Source organism: Mangifera indica, chromosome 15, assembly GCF_011075055.1.
Source record: "Mangifera indica cultivar Alphonso chromosome 15, CATAS_Mindica_2.1, whole genome shotgun sequence".
NCBI classification, from domain to species: domain Eukaryota; kingdom Viridiplantae; phylum Streptophyta; class Magnoliopsida; order Sapindales; family Anacardiaceae; genus Mangifera; species Mangifera indica.
In genome coordinates this window covers 10480508-10500885 of record NC_058151.1, presented here as the reverse complement: position 1 = coordinate 10500885, position 20378 = coordinate 10480508, and the positions used below count along the sequence as shown (strand labels likewise).

General features: G+C 29.1%; 2 protein-coding genes across 2 annotated transcripts; both read right to left on the bottom strand.

Moving 5' to 3' along the window:
• Positions 1–233: 233 nt before the first annotated feature.
• LOC123197907 lies at positions 234–3292 on the bottom strand. The gene is made up of 5 exons (XM_044612414.1): positions 2536–3292; positions 2344–2402; positions 2110–2238; positions 1334–1469; positions 234–963 (listed from the first exon to the last, which is right to left on the bottom strand). Exons 1-5 carry the CDS (start codon positions 3232–3234, stop codon positions 646–648), a joined length of 1341 nt encoding a protein of 446 aa, XP_044468349.1. The 5' UTR covers positions 3235–3292; the 3' UTR covers positions 234–645.
• A 10702-nt stretch (positions 3293–13994) lies between these two features.
• On the bottom strand, positions 13995–17983 carry LOC123197661. Its single transcript, XM_044612001.1, has 5 exons — positions 17238–17983; positions 17050–17108; positions 16816–16944; positions 14879–15014; positions 13995–14542 (listed from the first exon to the last, which is right to left on the bottom strand). The coding sequence occupies exons 1-5, from the start codon at positions 17946–17948 to the stop codon at positions 14330–14332; spliced, it is 1248 nt and encodes a 415-aa protein (XP_044467936.1). The 5' UTR covers positions 17949–17983; the 3' UTR covers positions 13995–14329.
• Between the last annotated feature and the right edge of the window lie 2395 nt (positions 17984–20378).

Below are 20378 nucleotides of genomic sequence, written 5' to 3'. Positions count from 1 at the left end.
TGTATGTAACTGTTAGTGTAATCTGATTAGCTTTATTCAAGTTTTTTAAAAGCCTTCTAGTATTCAAGTAGAGGTCATAAAATCTTCTTTTGTTCTGAACTTGTTTTTGGGTGGGCTTGAAGGCAATTTATTTCCCACTTTGAGAATTGGCAAATTGGTACTGTTAAGTTATTTACTTTATGCTAATAAATTATTTACATTTTGGTTATAAATAAATTGGGATAGAAAATTAACACCAAATACTAAAATTTACAAAGAAGCAGCAATTTTGTTCACTGTTTGGACAAAATGAATTTGGCTTAGACAGAGGACTCTGCTCTTAACACATTTTCAGTATACTGTACCTGGATGTTCCCCTTCATGACAAACCCGGGGTTGTATACAAAAAAAAAAAAATTGTCCAGAGATTTTAACAAGAATAAAACTATAGGTACAAACAAATTTTATTAACTTATCTATAAAATTGAAATAACAACTTGTGATTAAGTGATGTGATTGTTTTTTTTTTTTTCCTCACATGTTACTACATTAAGTTGTATGAATAAGTTTGTATAATTTATTTGTCTATGTAGTATTACTAACAAACATGAAAGCTGGCAATCAGGAAATATTCCCTCAAACCTAAAGCAAGAAGAAAAGGCTTAACTATGGTTTGGAAGCATCCATATCTTTGTTTAAAATCATTTCTCCTTCTTCACTCTTCTTAAAAAGCTTCTCAACCAAGTGATCCCAATTACCACTACTAGACTTTGATTTAGTGTTTGATGCATCCTCGTGCTCACCTTGTGAAGAGTCAGCCTCATGTTTTTGAGGCTCCTCTGGTTCGGTTACGGCATGGGGTATATTCAAACTAACAGCCCTGTCCAATGCATCTTTGTGTTCTTTTTCAATGGTCTTTTGCCTTTCCAGTTTCTGTACCATTGGAGGAGTTGTGATTGTTTCTGGGCTGTTTTCTCTCATTCTCTACAATCAATAACAGTGTTAACTTTCAGCAATCTAGATAGCAGAAAAAAAATTGGCTCAAAATAAGTTTGTTATGCTCTAACACCAGTTTGCACCAAGAGAAGCAGCAACACTTTCATAAAAAAAGAACAAAATCTCAATGCAGAATCTGAGTGACCATAAAAAAGACCTCAAGTTTGAACTGACCCTTCCTGGGTATTGAAATTTCAGAATCAGTATGTCCTACTAAGCAGAAAAGTTGTATATACTTTGAACAAATTGGATATAGGCAGATCTAGTGATGCACATAAAACATAGCCTCATTATAGAGACCATAAGTGAAGATGAAGAAAAAGACCATAACTACTAATCCAGGGTAAATGAAGCTTACTTCTAAAGCTTTCTGTGCTTCCTTTTCTATCCAAATAATCGCATGATCGGACGTGGCATTACAAGATAAGACAATATGTTCAAATCTCCCATCTACAGGAATAGCGGTTCTCACTTCCGGAGGAAACCTCCCACATCTGCAAAATGACAGGGAGCCTAGTTCAGGACAACCACAAACATAAACTGAAAGAGAAAATAAATGAAATATGGCCCATGAAACCTTATATGAAGCTCTATTCACGTGATAGAAAAGTTACTAAAACAATGTTTTCCATCTTCACAAATGCCCCTTTTAGCATGAGCCAAAAGTTACAAACCCATGAACCAGTTAGGAAAGTCACAACCATTTGAGTTTCACATGGTGAAGATAGATGTGGTGGCTATTGCCATGACATTTTTCTTTAATTTACTCCTGTTTTAAATAAAAATGAAATTTTGAAGCACCGAATTGATCTTCTTCCAGACACTGTTCTTTATTGTTTCTTAATTTCTAGTTTCAAAGGAACAGACCAACACAATCTCTAACCTTAGTACAATCCATAGGTCAATGATCAGGGACAAGATGACAGCAGAATCAGTAAGCCATAAGAAAATCAGGGCTACTTTCATCCTTAAGCAATACTTAGGAGCAAAACTGATGCAAGTCCAATTTCTTTTAACCTAGAATGAATACAAATATGGTTGTAGTAACAAAGGGATAGTGGAGTTTCAGATCGATTAGTTATGATGACGATGCATTATGGGCAATACAAACCCATAAATTGAATGTGCTGTTACCTGCAAAATTTTCTCTCCACAAGATGATACATTCGACCAGGTGCATAAAGTCTTCGAGGATCTCTGAGCTTTCTACCTTCTGGTATGAAGGTGTCCCTCAAGCACACCAAAAATAATAAACAAGGCAAACTGTTCAAAGCATCAAGCCCTGCTTTCAGAGATCATAAAAAATTCCCAGAAAATGAAATAAAAGGAACAAGGAAAAAGTTATATCTTTGTAACAAGAACACTAACCAGAATATTGACTCGAAAATATCTTCCAAAGGAGTAGCTGTTCTAGGTAAGAAATCATCCTGTAAAATAATTAATCTCAAATTATTCACTATTAAGAATGCCAGTCAAAATAATACCCTGTATATATCAAGCGTAAATTCTAACAATAAATAAATCATACGGTAAAATTTCAGTAATGATCAAACTCCATACCTGCAAAATAACAGAATTAACCACATCAGCATACTTAACAGCCAAATTCAGGGACATACACCTTGCCGGCGCGACGGCGTAACAGTGAATCTTAGTCCTTGGAATCCCACCTAACTTATCTCTATGGTTGACCACCATTATAGTAGCCAACGCCGCCACCCCGGAGCCCAAAGAATGCCCTACAAAGATAAAATCATACTCACTCCCATTCTCAATCCACAGTCTTTTCAAAGTCTCACTCTCTTGATTCAGCAACCATTCCGCAGACTTCAACAGCCCATGATGAACATATCCTCCGTCAAACATTTGTCTCCCCAATCGATTATCCAACAAAGTTTTGTAATCACTTTCTTTGGCCAGATTAAGCCCGCGAATGGCCAAGATTATTTCTCGGTTGTCGTGATCAACATAGATGAGGTAAGGAGGCACGTGGCCGAGGGTTTGGTCGTAAGTGGCGCGCTTGACAAGCCAGTCCGGGTTGAGTTTGTAGCCGCCAGGAGGAGGGAATTGTGGGTGGCGGAGGTCGGTCTCGTAGACAGCTAAGATAAGTTGGCAGAGACGTGGGACAGGCTCGAACTCGTGAGGAGTGGCGGCGGCCCAGGAGGCGCTGTCGTCGGAACCCACGTAGGTACAACGTTTCCAGAGCCAGCGGGCGCAACCAAAGACGACAACACACTCGACTCCGCAAGTTACTGACATTTGTTGCAGGAGAAGAATGAAGAAGATGACAAAGGTTGAGCTAATTGTCTTTTGAGTTGATCAATTAAGTTTTATGCTTGACCCTTTTTTAACTTTTTGTCTAAAAATATGTGTGAATTATAGCTATTATTAAGTATTAAAATAAAAAAATTTATAAATATAACTAAAATTATATAATTATAAATAATTATTATGTAAAATTAAAATATTATTTTCCTTTAATACATTAAAGATTATTAAAAATAATTATTCTAAAATATTCTCATATTATTTAATATATTAAAAATAAAATTATATACGTTTATTTTGAATATACAAATATATATATGTTTAATGTGTGTTATCATATGAATATCATATCATCATTAATAATAAAAAATATCAAAAAATTTTTAATTACCGAACAAACCAAATAAAATAATTTTAATAATAAAAAATAAATTACTTATTTGAGTACACAATTATTACTTTGAACCAAAATACATTGTGAAACTTTTAATGAATTAATTTGCTTATTTATATTAAAAAAATCTCTATTTTTTAATTAAATTTTTCTCTGGTTGATACCTGGATATGATATAAATCCCCCTGAATCTCCCCTTAATCTCCATCATCCTTCCCCGGTTGATGCCTTGATATGATATAAATCCAAGGAAAACAAGAAAGATGGACAATTCACCAACTCGGTTTTTAACATTACTATACATACTTTCGGCTCGAATATATAATTGGATATACGTATTATATATCATCATATAATTTAATATTTTTTTATATATTTATATAATTTAGTATTACTTTATAAAATATCTTTTATACACTTAATTAGTGTTTTTAAAATTGCATCAGACTAGCCAATTCGATCGGTTAAATCATGAATCAGTTCACAATCTGATCCGATCCGATATATATATATATATATATATATATATATATATAGACTAATTTGAAATTCAGTCAAATCCGATAAATTGGTCAAACCAAAAAAACTAATTAAAACTAATAAAACTAAATTTACATAATATTACACAGTTTTTGTCTTACATTAAAATTTGAAAGAGTTAAAGTTGGTACGCTTTTATTGAATTAATGATAAAATTAGTAATTTATTTTTCTTTTATCTATTTTACTATGTAATAGAATCATGATAGTTGAATCGTATATTGTATTTTGTATCGAGTATCTTATCATATCATGTGATATAACTTTTAATAAATATAATAACAAAAAATATACTTGACAAGTCATAATTTTGAAAAATATTATGAGTACTTTTGAAAATTTAAAAATTTTTACATACACATTTACTACATCATTATTTTCTCTAAAAAATATATCAATTTGTATTGATAATATGTATAATATTGTAGGTTACGTATCATATTATATAATATGTTTACTATATCTTATTAATTGTGATACACTCTATGATACATATTGTTTTCCATCTGTATCATATTATATTATAAGATATGTATCGTATATCGTAAGATACTGATAACTATAAATAAAATGTCAATTGTTTGATTAACATATTTGATTTTTTTTATTTTACTGAATTGAAATTTATGCTTCAAAGAAAGAAATATACATTATTGTTATTAATAATCGTACAAAGTTGCTCCTAATGAATTTCATAAATTTTATGTTTAAAAAATGTAATAAATGTTTAATACTATTTAAAAAATATTTAATAATTTGAGAATCAGTTAAACTAATTGATTAAATCAATTAAACTATAAATTCATGAAATAATCAATTTCATCATTACTCTGATTTTAAAAATATTATACCCGATTTTATCTCACAATATATAGTTTGATTGTAGTATTAAATCTTAGTTTCCTTTTTTTTAAATTTAAATTTCAGAAATTATTATTAAAATATTAAATAGATGTGAATGTTTCATAATATTTAATTGTAAAATCTGTGGATCTCTTAACTTCGATTAAACCTCAGGATAAAAGCTATGATTTTTTTTTTTTTAACGAAGAATCTCATCCGATTATTAGATTATATTAGAATCAATCATATTCAATATAATAAATTATAAATCTAATAATTAATTTTATAATTATTAAATTAAATAAATTAAAATTTAATTTTAATATATTAATAAAAAATTTAAATTTATACTTTTTTTTTATTTTGGAAGTCATATCCCATGCACCATTATTTTGTTTTTTGGAGGTCTAAAATTGAAATTAATTGTATTTTTTATAATAAATTAAATACTGAAAACAAAAAAGTTGACAGCTTGGCAACAGCTGTTTTGTTCCTAGTGGGGGGGATGACAGGCTAAATGCTACAAGCTGGCAAAGTTACAAGGCAATCACATGCTGGTTCTTATAAATTAAAGATAAACCTATGCCAATATATTTTTGAAATACAATTTGAAAAAAATAGGTAATGTATTATATTATAATTAATAATTTTAAATTAAAAATAAAATATTATTAATTACATAATAATATATTTTTTATATATTTAAATTATATATAAAAAATATCTATATATAATATTACTCATAAATTAAAGTTTTTTTTAGAGAAAAAAAGCAAATTAAAAGAAGAAAAACTATACAAAATTGAAGAGAAACATTCTACATTGTGTCAAGTAAATCCAAGGCATATTAATTAGTTTAGACGTGAGAAAATAGAATCCCATATCAATTAGTATTTTAAAAACAGTATTGGATCAGTCAATTTAGTCAGTTCAATCAAGAATTAATATATAATTTGATCTGATTTTTATGTAATTGTCGACTAATTGAAAAATTGGTCAAACCTAATCAAAGTCAGTTATACAAATAATATATAAACTTTAATTTATAATTTTTTTTTTTGTATATATTTGATTGTAAATGTAAAAGGGTTTGTGATATTAAAAATTAAAATTAAGAATTTATGATAAAATAAATATAATTTATGTGAATTATTTGTAATATAATATTGTGTATTGTATTATTAATATAAATAAATAAATTTAAAGTCATATCGATCATTTTGAGTGACAAATTTAAGAATATTTAATAAATAACACTCTTATTAATTAATTAAATAATTTTATATTGTTATGAAATGGTAATTCAATATTTCATAATTATTTACTCAATTATACTAACTAAAATTGAAATTGATTCGTTGAACTAATTGAATAAATCAAACTATATACTAATGAGATGATTGATTCGACTATTAATGTAATTTTAAAAACATTGATATGAACTTTGAACATTTCCTTTAGTAGTCCAATTCATTATGGACGGCCTTTAATTCTAACTAATTAAGTTTAGATTTAACTGCCCGTCCAAGATATTTTTTATGAATCCCCTTGAAAGATTTAATTATATCATATTCAATTGTCAAATCTAGTTATTTGATTGATTCTTATCAGCCTAATTTTATTTTAAAATCACATATTCAGAAGTTTCCATTATTGTCAAATTCAATAATAATAATAATAATAATATCAGATTTGATTTTTGTCAAGGCCAAAGAAGTATTTTCCACACAAATTTTAGCTTATCTTAAAAAATATATTCACGGTAGACCTGGCCACAGGCCAGTTTGGCTCAGAATCGGACCGAAACAGGCTCGTATAAAACTGGAACCGGAACCGGAATCAGAATCGAAATCAGATTTAGACAGTTCAGTTCTGGTTTATATAATTTTAAACCGTAAAATCGTTGTTTACATCCGGTTTATGAACCGGCGGTTTACATATTCCGAACAGATAATTTTATTTATTTTTAATTATTTTAATTTTTTAATTAAAAAAAAAAGGAACCAACGGTTCCCTGCAAATATACAAGGGACATATTTCAAAATCTTTTGCAGGAGAGGTCCCTTGCATATTTTCTAAATTTCGTTTCACCGCCCCCCCTTTTTGAAATTTTTTTTCTATATATATTCATTCAATCTCTCAACTCTCCCACACTAAATCCTTCAAACTCTCTCATTTACTCTCATTCTCATCCTTACAATTCTTAATACTCTCACTCTTTTAATTAAATTCTTCCAAATTTAATTAAATTCTTTCTTTATTTTTATTAATTTCAATTTCAATTTTTATTATACAATTCATAATTAATTATATAAATTCTATAATTAATTTTATTTGTTATTTTTTTATTATCTTTCATAATTAATCATATAATTTATTTATATAATTAAATTTATTTATTATATAAAAGTGGATAGTTCAAGAGCCGAATTACGCCAATATGATATAAAAGTAGACTTCAATGAAGAATCGCTTGATTTAATTACGAATAGTTCGATGACGAGAAATAATAGTCAAGATAGCAGAGGTGAATGATAAGGTAAGGGGGTATTGTCGACTATTGGATATGCAAAGATAAAAGAACTACGTAGACTTTGATTATTCTAAACCCCAAGAAGATACGTAGGAAGCTTAATTGAAAAATTAAGTCCAAGTCTTTCTTTTAATTTTCAATTATTATAATTAATAATTTAAAAATTAAATCAAGTTCATGTATTAGAATTGACAATTTAATGTTGGTTTTGAACCAGGGTCATGAACCAGAACCGTCAATTCTGAATCGGGGTCATGAACCCCAAGAAGATACGTAGGAAGCTTAATTGAAAAATTAAGTCCAAACCTTTCTTTTAATTTTCAATTATTGTAATTAATAATTTAAAAATTAAATCAAGATCATGTATTAGAATTGACGGTTCAATGTCGGTTTCGAACCAGGGTCAAGAATCGGAACCGTTGGTTCCAAACCGGGGTCATGAACTTGAACCGTCGGTTCTAAACCAGTTATAAACCGTCATATTACGGTTTCGGTTCAGGGTCCTTATTTTTTCGAACCGTGAATCAACGGCTTCGAACCGAAACCCCCGGTTCATGAACCGTGGCCAAGACTAATTCACAGTGTTTAAAAAATCTCTATATTTATTTATAAATTAACTTTTGTTAAAATTTTTAGTTATAAATAAAAAAATCTTTATTTTACTATTAAATCCTAAAAGTTTTTTCTCATATTTTAAAAACTAATAACTTTACGTTTACCCAAAGTTTGAAAAATTAACATTTTACCCCTAGAGTTTATTTCCCTTCTCTGACTACTATCATTCCGACTGACAGTTAACACTTTCCATCTATCTTCTAGATCTGGTCATGAAAGATGACTATCCACCACTATGAAAGAAGACGAAACGTCATATGGACAATACGATTAAGGACAACAAAGTGTCATTCTTCGTCATGTCTTTCAAATCTAGACGATGAAGGGTTATCCTTCGTCGGAGAAGATTGGTAGACGATCTTTATCGAAGAAGATTGGCAAATGATCTTCATTGGAAAAGAATGACAGAGAAATCGATAGCCAAATTCCCTAAGCCACTGAAGATGAAACCTAGAAATGATAAGAAAAGTGAATTTTTCAAAACTTAATCATAGGAAAAAATTCTTAGTTTTCTAAACTAAAAAGGAAAAATGATATAAAATTTAAAGGTTTAGTGATAAAATGATGATTTTATCTTATTTTTAATAAAAAATTTTAACAGAAATTAACTCATAGGTGAGTGTTTAAATCTTTGAAACACTGTTGGTATATTTTTAGTTTAGATTAAATTTTGGGTGGGACATTGTGCTTTGGCCTTCCATCAATGGCTGTGTCATCCCATTATAATTAAAAGTAGGTAGTTTACTTTTCTTTGTTTTGGGATGACTTCGTTTACACATAATGGTAGGTAAATTTACACGTAATGGTAGGTAAGGAGAGCGCCATGAGCATTTTAAAACTATTAGTTCTTAATTTCAAAATTAAAAAAATAATATTTTCCCAGTTTCCGTGAAAAATTAAATGTATTTTTGTTTGTTTATAATATATAAATATTATAAGATTAATATTATTTATATCTCTAAAATACAATCAAATCACTTTTTAATCATTAAATTTAAAATTTATTATTGGACCGTTATTTTTAAATGAAAATAAATAAATAAAACCTTAATTTTAATAGTTCTTGGTCACAATTTAGTTCTTTTAGAGTTTAGTATCCTATGATATGTAACACATCCCCGTACCCTTAAATAATTTAAACTAAGAGTTCTACCTTGCCATAATTTGTATGGAGAAGTTTTTGTTTTCTTTGAGGGCATTATATTATGCATATGACAAGCAATAAACACAATTACACCCCATAAATTTTTTGACAACTTTGTATTGAGTAGCATGATGTTAACCATATCTACTAATGTATGATTTTTCTTTTTGCCAAACCGTTTTGTTGTGTGGTATATGATGTACTTCTTTAATGTATTATGTCATATTGTTCACAAAACCAATTGAATTCATTAGGAAAGTGTTCATCCTCTCTATCACTTCTTAAAATTTTAATTTTCTTTTCCTTTTGATTTTCTATTAAAGTTCTGAAACATCCCAAAGGCTTGATCTTTTGTTTTCATTAAGTAAACTTGTGTATATCTAGATGTATCGTCTATAAAAGTTATGAAATATTTATTCCCTCATCTGGTTAACACACTATTTAATTTACATATATTTGAATGTATTAGTTCAAACAATTTTGTATTCCTTTCACTCTTGGGAAATTATTTCTTACTCATTTTAGCTTGTATACATGTATCACATGTTTTATGTTTTTTATTACTACAAGAAATTAAGTTATGTTTTGACATAAATTATAAGTATCTATAATTCACATATGCTAATCCAACATGCCACAAAGAATCAATATTAAAGTGCCTTGGTAGAGTTAAGTTTTCTCTTGTGATTACTTTTTCCACCAATATTATTCTTGATGTTGTCATTTACTCCAAAATCAATATAATGTACATTAGAACCAAACTCTGAAACAAAGTTTTTGTCATAGTTTATTGACTCTTGTTTCAGAAGTTGAGCTAAAGATAATTCATTGGTATTATACAATAATTTCTTTCTATAACCATTCCAAGTTGGTGGTAATTTTGCAATCACAGCAACAACTTGCAATGGTTTAGAAACTTCTACTTTTAAATCTTTTAATTTTGAAACCAAAAGTTGTAATCCATCTATTTGATTTATGACAGATTTATTGTCAATCATTTGAAATTTAAGATATTTCATGCAAGTAAATACGTCCTTACCTTGTTTTTCAAAAGTGTATTTCGCCTTAAGTGCACTCCAAATTTCCTTTGGAGATTGAATTGACGTATAGAGATTATATAAACGATTAGAGAGTTTAGGATGTACCCCTTACAACGAACCTCATCTTTTTCTCTTTGTTTGCGAGTGACTCTTTTCTTGTCATTATCTTCATCACTTGGTGGAGGCAAATTTGTCAAATTCGAGTCCAATACATAGTAGACACTTAATTTAGTGAGGAGAAAGATAATTTTATGTTTCCAGTGAGTGAAGTTTGTGTCATCAAAATGCTCCAACTTGTAGATTTTTGGATTAAGGAATTTATTGCAAGAAAAATCTAATTTTGTTGAGGCCATCGAAGCAAAATATCATCTTAAAATTGTTGGAGAAATTTGCTTGAACAAAGAAACGTTCAATGGCTTTGAGACATGTAGATTACTTTCTTTAAAGTGTATTTGCCCCCACTAGTTATATGGTGTTGCAAGGATATGACAAATTACTACTAAGATACAACAAAGCCTCTAAAATAATAGCTAACACTACTAAATACTCTTCCAAAAAATACAAGAATAAATAATATTAATGTGATAAAGTTGAACTAAAGAAAAAGTATGATTGTATGGAAAAATTAGAATAAATTAAAAAATTTGACTCAAACCTCAATTTATAAACTTGAAACAACATGTCTATTAATGGCAAGAGTCATGATTTTTGAGATAAAAGTTTCACACACACACACACACACACACACACACACACACACACACACACACACACACACACACACATATATATATATATTTGCAGAAGATATGTTAATGATGTTAGTATGTTGTATTTAGTTTGGAGAAATTTTGAAAAGAAAATTCAAGAAGATATGAATATAATATTCATATCTTCTTGAATTTTCTTTTCAAAATTTCTCCAAACTAAATACAACATACTAACATCATCAACATTTATACTCATATCTTCTTGAATTTTCCTTTCAAAATTTCTCCAAACTAAATACAACATACTAACATCATCAACATATCTTCTGCAAATATTATTTGTAATGCCTTTTAAACTCTTAAATTTATCATAGTAGAATCGCATATCGTATCGTATATACAAAACCTAGTTTTATGTATCATGTATTTTGTGTTGTATCTATCGAATGATATGACTTTTAAAAAATAAAATAATAAAATATTAATAAAACAATAAAAAATTGTAATTGATATGTCATCATTTCGAAAAATATCACAAATACTCTAAAAAATTTAAAAATTTTCATATACACCCCTATAACAACATTATTTTCTCTAAAATGGTATATCGATCTGTATTAACAACATGTATTATATCGTAGGATACATATCGTATATCATAAAATACTAATAATTATGCTTAAATTTATTATTAGTGAAACTATTTTTAAGTTTGATATTAGAACAATTAACTCAACGTGACTGTAAGGACAACACAACCTCAAGCTGTATGTTCAAAATTTTTAGAGTTATATAATGCCAAAAACCTACTCTAACAATTGTTACATACTTTTGAATATACAATTTATGAAGTGTATATATAAAGGCCAAACTACTATTTCCCACCCAAGGTATGGTACAAACTCAACTTCCTATTTGGTAACTTTTGAAAATTTAAATACCTACTTTTCTGTTAAATTTCACTATTACTGGCAAGAGTAAAATCATTATTTAATAAAAATATTTAAAAATAATAATAAACTCATCACATTTTCCCCCAGGTTTAAAAACTAACAATTTTCCCTTACCTTCTCCTTACCCAAAGTTTGAAAAATCACTATTCCCCCATAGGGTTTGCATTTTTTTCTTATCGCTTCTCTGACAATCGAAGCCAACTAACCTCCACCGTCCCATCTCTCAGACAAGCACGAATCATCAGCTAAACACAATTTTGTGTGTCGCGTAGATCGCATTGTTCGATCTATGCGTCGACTGACACACAGATCGATCTGTGCATAACAAAGATCCTTGTAGATGAATTATCAATCAACCTCCTATTGATTGACGATTCATCCTCATTCGAGAGGTAGGAGAGAGGAGGCTGGCCAGCTCTGATGGTTGAAGAAGCGGTAAGGGAGAAAATGCAAATTTTATAGGAAAATAGTAATTTTTCAAACTTTGGGTGAGGGGAAGGTGAGGGGGAATTGTTAGTTTTTAAACCTATGGAGGGATGTAATGAGTTTATAATTTTTTTAAATATTTTAATAAATAATGATTTTACCCTTGACAGTAATAGAAAAATTTAACAGAATAATAAATATTTGGATCTTTGAAAGTTACTAGGTAGGAAGTTGAGTTTGTACCAAACCTTGGGTGAGAAATAGTCATTTGGCCTACAATAAAACTATTGTGTACACATTTTTTTAGTACATAAATAAATATACAAATAATATGTGATCATATAATTTAATGTGTGTATATATATATATATATGTTACTTACTTTAAAATCATCATTGTCACTCACATTAAAATTGTTATATCACATGTCACATCAATTTGTATAAACAAGCTAATAAAAAATATTTATATAGATAAATTTATTCAATAATTAAATCATCCAACTTCATAATAATATATATACATTAATATTTATTCTATTAGTATATGTAATATTACTTCTTCTTATCTTTTTTGTTTCACAATGCATTGCAGAATTCGCTTATCGAGTCTAGCAGGAAATTAGCTTGGGCCAGCCCGACTCAAATTACCTATGATTTCCTCATTATCAGTATATTCTTCTAAGTTTTACTTCTTTAATTTTTATATATTTAAAATAAATTTGAGGGAATACAAATTGAAAAGATTGTATATCTGGACGTAGGGTAATGATATGGTTTTTATATACTAAGCTAATCAAAATTTGGGTGTATTTTTACTTTATTAAACTCTTATGTGTTGGAGGTCTACCAATTAAAATTTCTATTTTAAGTATACAAATAAATAGATATTTATATATGTCATTATGTGATAAAATAATTTTAAATTAAATATAAAATAACACTCAATCACGTGATAACACATATAAATGTATATTTATTTGTATACCTAAAATGAATATGTATAGTATTATTCCTTATTACGATAAAATAATATTATATGCACAACCCACATGTATAATTTTATACACAACTAATGACATATCATTATGTGATTGAATATTATTGTACCTTTAATTTTAAAATTTCAAATTATATGGTGACATGTTATTGATTGTTGAGTAAAATTACACGTATAACATTACTTATTACAATATTATCAAAAGCTTTTCTTGGTAGGTAGTTTTATTTTTTTTTAATCCGGAATACATTGCAAATTATTGTAGCATATCTGATTGCTTGCAACATTTTGTTCTGTTTTGATCTAGTCCTTGCCAAGTTGGGCATGGCCTGTGCTTCAGTAACTAAATCCTGTGCATGGGACAGATTTGATATTAGCGATTGATATGTTGTTGGTTCTTGCTGCAGTCAGAGCCGTCGTGGAGGTGTATGTAATTGCTAAATGGATCCACCACTACATTTCATGTGCAATAATCTTTGCTGAATGGCAGGGCTTAACATTGTATGTAACTGCTCTTTAACACATTTTCTGTATACCGTACTTGGATGTTCCTCCTCATGACAAACCCGGGGTTGTATACAAAAATAAATTGTACAGAGATTCTAACAAGAATAAAATTATGGATACAAACAAATTTTACCAACTTATCAATGCAAATTGCTGCTACATCAAATTGCATGAATAAATTTGTATAATTTGTTTATCTATATGGTATTACTAACAAACATGAAAGCTGGCGGTCAGGAAATATTCCCTCAAACCTAAAGCAGGAAGAAAAAGCTTAACTATGGTTTGGAAGCATCCATATCTTTGTTTAAAATTATTTCTCCTGCTTCACTCTTCTTAAAAAGCTTCTCGACCAGGTGATCCCAATTACCACTACTAGAGTTTCATTTAGTGTTTGATGCATCTTCGTGCTCACCTTGTGAAAAGTCAGCCTCATGTTTTTGAGGCTCCTCTGGTTCAGTTACGGCATGGGGTATATTCAAACTAACAGCCCTGTCCAATGCATCTTTGTGTTCTTTTTCAATGGTCTTTTGCCTTTCCATTTTCTGTACCATTGGAGGAGCTGTGATTGTTTCTGAGATTTTTTCTCTCATTCTCTGCAATCACTAACACAGTGTTAACTTTCAGCAATCTAGATGGCAGAAAAAAGATTGGCTCAAAATAAGTTTTACTTTCAGAAAAAAAACAAAAAAAAGAATAAAATTTCAATGCAGAATCTGAATGACCATAAAAGAGACCTCAAGTGTGAACTGATCCTGGGTATTGAAATTTCAGAATCAGTATGTCCTACTAAGCAGAAAAGTTGTCTATACTGAACAAATTGGATATGGGCACATCTAGTGACGCACATAAAACATTGCCTCATTATAGAGACCATAAGTGATGATGAAGAAAATGACCATAACTGTTAATTCAGGGGAAATGGAGCTTACTTGTAAAGCTTTCTCTGCTTCCCTTTCTATCCTAACAATCGCATGATCAGATGTGGCATTACAAGATAAGACAATATGTTCAAATCTTCCGTCTACAGGAATAGCGGTTCTCACTTCTGGAGGAAACCTCCCACATCTGCAAAATGACAAGGAGCTTCGTTCAGAATGAGAATTGAAAATGGGTAAAGGAAACAATCAGTTGACATAAATCAAAGGAGAAAACAAATGAAATATAGCCCATGAAACCTGACAGGAAGCCTTTTTTGAATGATAGAAAAGTTACTAAGATAATTTTTCCACCTTCACGAATGTCATTTTTTGCATGATACAAAAATTACAAACCCATGAACCATTTAGGAAAATCACAACCATTTGAGTTTCACAGGGTGAAAATAGATATGGTGGCTATTGCCATGACATTTTTCTTTAATTTATTTACTTCTGTTTTAAATAGAAATGAGTTTTTGAAGCACAGAATTGATTTTCTTCCAGACATTGTTCTTTATTGTTTCTTAATTTCTAGTTTCAAAAGATCAGACCCACACAATCACTAATCCTAGTCCAATCCATAGATCAATGATCTTGGACAAGATGACTGCAGAATCAGTAAACCATAAGAGAATCAGGGCTACTTTCATCCTTAGTCAATACCTAGGAGCAAAATTGATGCAATACCAATTTCTTCTAACCTGGAATGGAGACAAATATGGTTGTAGCAACAAAGGGACAGTGGAATCTCAGATCGATTAGTTAAGATGACGATGCATTACAGCCTATAGGCGACACAAACCCATGATTTGAATGTTGATATGAACCTTACAAGAATCACACTTTAGAAGCTAGTTATTAAAATGGGAGCGCTTAAGCTCATATAAACCTCACAATATGGGATTCAAGTCTCATATCTTACACTTGAGATTCTAACATTGTAGGATCCAAGTCTCATACCTTGCATTTGAGATCTTAACATATTATCACGCTCTGTAGCCCCAGTGCCCACATGGGCTTGTTGTGCGCTAGCTTCTTGCTAGCCCTGGGTGAACATTGCAATGTTGACAATTGCAACTAGAAGACGTGATGATGACTCTGATACCAAATAATATGAATTTTTACAGCCTATAGGCGACGCAAACCCATGATTTGAATGTTAATATAAACCTTACAAGAATCACACTTTAAAAGCTAGTTATTAAAATGGGAGAGCTTAAACTCATATAAACCTCACAATATGAGATTCAAGTTTCATATCTTACACTTGGGATCCTAATATTGTAGGATCCAAGTCTTATACCTTACACTTGAGATCCTAACATATTATTACGCTCCGTAGCCCCAGTGCCCACATAGGCTTGTTGTGCGCAAGCTTCTTGCTAGCCTTGGGCGAACATTGCAATGCTGACAATTGCAACTAGAAGACGTGATGATGACTCTGATACCAAATAATATGAACTTTTACAGCCTATAGGCGACACAAACCCATGATTTGAATGTTAATATGAACCTTACAAGAATCACACTTTAGAAGCTAGTTATTAAAATGAGAGAGTTTAAGCTCATATAAACCTCACAATATAGGATTCAAGTCTCATATCTTACACTTGGAATCCTAACATTGTAGGATCCAAGTCTCATACCTTGCACTTAAGATCCTAACATATTATCACGCTCCGTAGCCCCAGTGCCCACATGGGCTGGTTGTGCACTAGCTTCTTGCTAGCCCTGGGCGAACATTGCAATACTGACAATTGCAACTAGAAGACATGATGATGACTCTGATACCAAATAATATGAACTTTAGGAAACCCACACTTCAAAAGTTCGTTATTGAGATGAGAGACTACAAGGTCATATAAACCTCACATTAGTTGTCCATACTTTTTAATGTGAGATCTAATCCTTATACCTTGTACTTGGCATCCTAACAAATGCACTGTTACCTGCAAAATTTTCTCTCCACAATATGATACATTCGACCAGGTGCATAAAGTCTTCGAGTATCTCTGAGCTTTCTACCCTCTGATATGAAGGTGTCCCCCAAGCACACAAAAAATAATAAACAAGGCAAACTGTCGAAAGCATCAAGCCCTGCTTTCAGAGATCATAAAAAATTCCCAGAAAAATGAAATAAAAGGAACAAGGAAAAAGATTTAACTTGTATCAAAAACACTAACCAGAATATTGACTTGAAAATATCTTCCAAAGGAGTAGCTGTTCTAGGTAAGAAATCATCCTGTAAAATAATTAATCCGAAATTATTCACTTTAATGCCAGTCAAAATAATACCCAGTATGTGTCAAGCGTAAATTCTAACAAAAAACAAATCATACAGTAAAATTTCAGCAATGATCAAACTCCACACCTGCAAAATGACAGAATTAATCACATCAGCATACTTAACCGCCAAATTTAGGGACATACACCTTGCCGGCGCAACGGCGTAACAGTGAATCTTAGTCCTCGGAATCCCACCCAACTTTTCTCTATGGTTGACCACCATAAGAGTAGCCAACGCCGCCACCCCCGAACCCAACGAATGCCCCACAAAAATCAAATCATATTCATTCCCATTCTCAATCCACAGTCTTTTCAAAGTCTCACTCTCTTGATTGAACAACCATTCCGCAGACTTCAACAACCCATGATGAACATATCCTCCGTCAAAAATTTGTCTTCCCAATCGATTATCCAACAAAGTTTTGTAATCACTTTCTTTGGTCAGATTAAGCTCGCGAATGGCCAAGATTATTTCGCGGTTGTCGTGATCAACATAGATGAGGTAAGGAGGCACGTGGCCGAGGGTTTGGTCGTAAGTGGCGCGCTTGACGAGCCAGTCCGGGTTGAGTTTGTAGCCGCCGGGAGGAGGGAATTGTGGGTGGCGGAGGTCGGTCTCGTAGACAGCTAAGATAAGTTGGCAGAGACGTGGGACAGGCTCGAACTCGTGAGGTGTGGCGTCGGCCCAGGAGGCGCTGTCGTGGGAACCCACGCAGGTGCAACGTTTCCACAGACAGCGGCCGCAACCAAAGACGACAAGAAATGCGACTCCGCATGTTAATATTAGTGCCACTGCCATTTGTTGCGGAAGAAGAGTGAGGAAGATAAGGAAGGTTGAGCTAATTGTCTTTTGCGTTTATCAATTAAGTTTTATGGTCAACCTTTTTGACTAATAATTTGTACGGATTGTACGTACAATCAAACCATGAATAAAGTTTAATTTTATTATTAATAAAATTATGTGTTCCTAATTTTGATACATAATTTATGTACACAGATGATGTGTCATCATATGATTGAATATTTTTTTATCATATGATGACACATGTTTTAAAAATACCTAATTGTATGATGACACATCATTGTGTACCAAAATTAGGTACACATAACATTACGCTTTTATTATTGTTGTAATCAAATCGTGTATATCACAAATTTAATTTTATTTATCATGAATCAAAAGTTTTATATTATATAATATAGTTAAAAAAATAAAATAATACAATTCTAATAAAATAATAAAAAAATATAATAATCAAGTAATTATTTTAAAAAATATTATAAATACTTATAAAAATATAAAATTTTTTATATACATTTTTATTATATTATTATTTTATCTAAAAAATATATCAATTTGTATTGATAATATATTTTGTATAATATAATACATATTATATCATACGATATATTTACTATATCTTATTAATTATGATATACCTCATAATCCATATCGTTTTCGATCTATATTATATCATATTTTAAGACAAATATAATTTATCTTAGGATACTGATAATTATGATAACCAAGGTCAGACTTTCATTCATTTATATCTATAATTTTAAATTATCTATTCATATAATGATACATCATTATCTATATATAAAATTATACACTTTATTTATATACATAACTCTACTCTAAAAGTTATTATTAAATATTAAAATATTATATGTTAATATGCGATTACTTCATATAATATTTTATTATATTTTAATAATCTTTTTATAAATATAATTAAAATTAAATAACTATATATAATTATTGTGTTTGATTAGATATGGTAAAATAAAACTAACTATTATTTTACTTCAATACACTAAAAATAATTAATTATAATTATTTTAAAATATTTTTTATATTACTTAATATATTAATAATAAAATTATATATATTTATTTTAAATATATAAATTGATAAATATTTCATTTGTATTATAAAATAATTAAGTGAATTTAAATTAATAATATAATATAATATAATCACATTATAATATACATACAAAAAATAAATATATATATATATAATATTGTTATTATATTAATTGAAATTAACAGTACTTTTGTCTTTAAAAATGAATTATGAGAAGAAAAACTATACTAAATTGAAGAGAAATATTTTATTTTGTGTCATGTAAATCCAAAGTGTATTAATTAGTTTAGACGTGAGAGAATAGAATCTCATACCAATCAATGTTTTGAAAATCTGATCGGTCAATTAATTTGATCGATTTGATTAAAAGTTGAAATGTAATCTGATTTGATTTTTATGTAATTATTGATCAATTGAAAGATTTAATTTCATCATAATCAATTGTCAAATCTAATTATTTGATTTATTCTTATTGGACTAATTTTATTTTTAATAATAATAATAAAAAAATAATATTATGTGTATTTATATTAAAATAAAAATATATATATTTATGTATATTATTTTATGATTAGATATTATTTTATATTTAATTCAATATTATTCAATTATATGATAACGTATATTAAATATATATCTATTTATTTATTCAAAATAAATAAGTATAATTTGACTTATAATAATCCTAGTTAGTAAAAATGTGAACTATTTACATTCCCATTTAATTCCAACTTTAAACACATCATTCCAAATTTTTGTACATAAAATGTATTAAATACGTATTTTATATGTTTTCTACATTAAACATATATTTTTGCTATTTTTTATATTTACTATTTTTAATAAATTTTTTAAAGTATAAAAATGTCTATTGTATTTTCAATTTATTACCATAATGTCATAATTATATTAAACAAAAAAATTCAATTTTTTGTCCTCTAAATACTTAATCTCTCCCAATAATTTTTGTTGATTATTGAATTTTGAGTATATATTATGTTATATTAAGTTTAATAACGATTAGATATTTTTACGTTTGAAATATTATCTAAAAAATCTATAAAAATTTTTAAAATTGTGATTAATATTATTATATTTTTAAAAATATATTATTGATAATGTGTCATATATATATATATTTTGTATCCAAATTTTATAATAATTTTTTATAAACATATTTTTAATAATTTATCATATTATATTTATATAATTTTATTCTATTTTTATATTTACTAACTAAAATAGTAATATCAACTTTAATTTTTTTTTTTTAATGGTTATATCCTCCTATTAAAATGACAAGTAGGTAGTTTACTGTTCTTCATTTTGGGATGACTTCTTTTACACATAATGGCA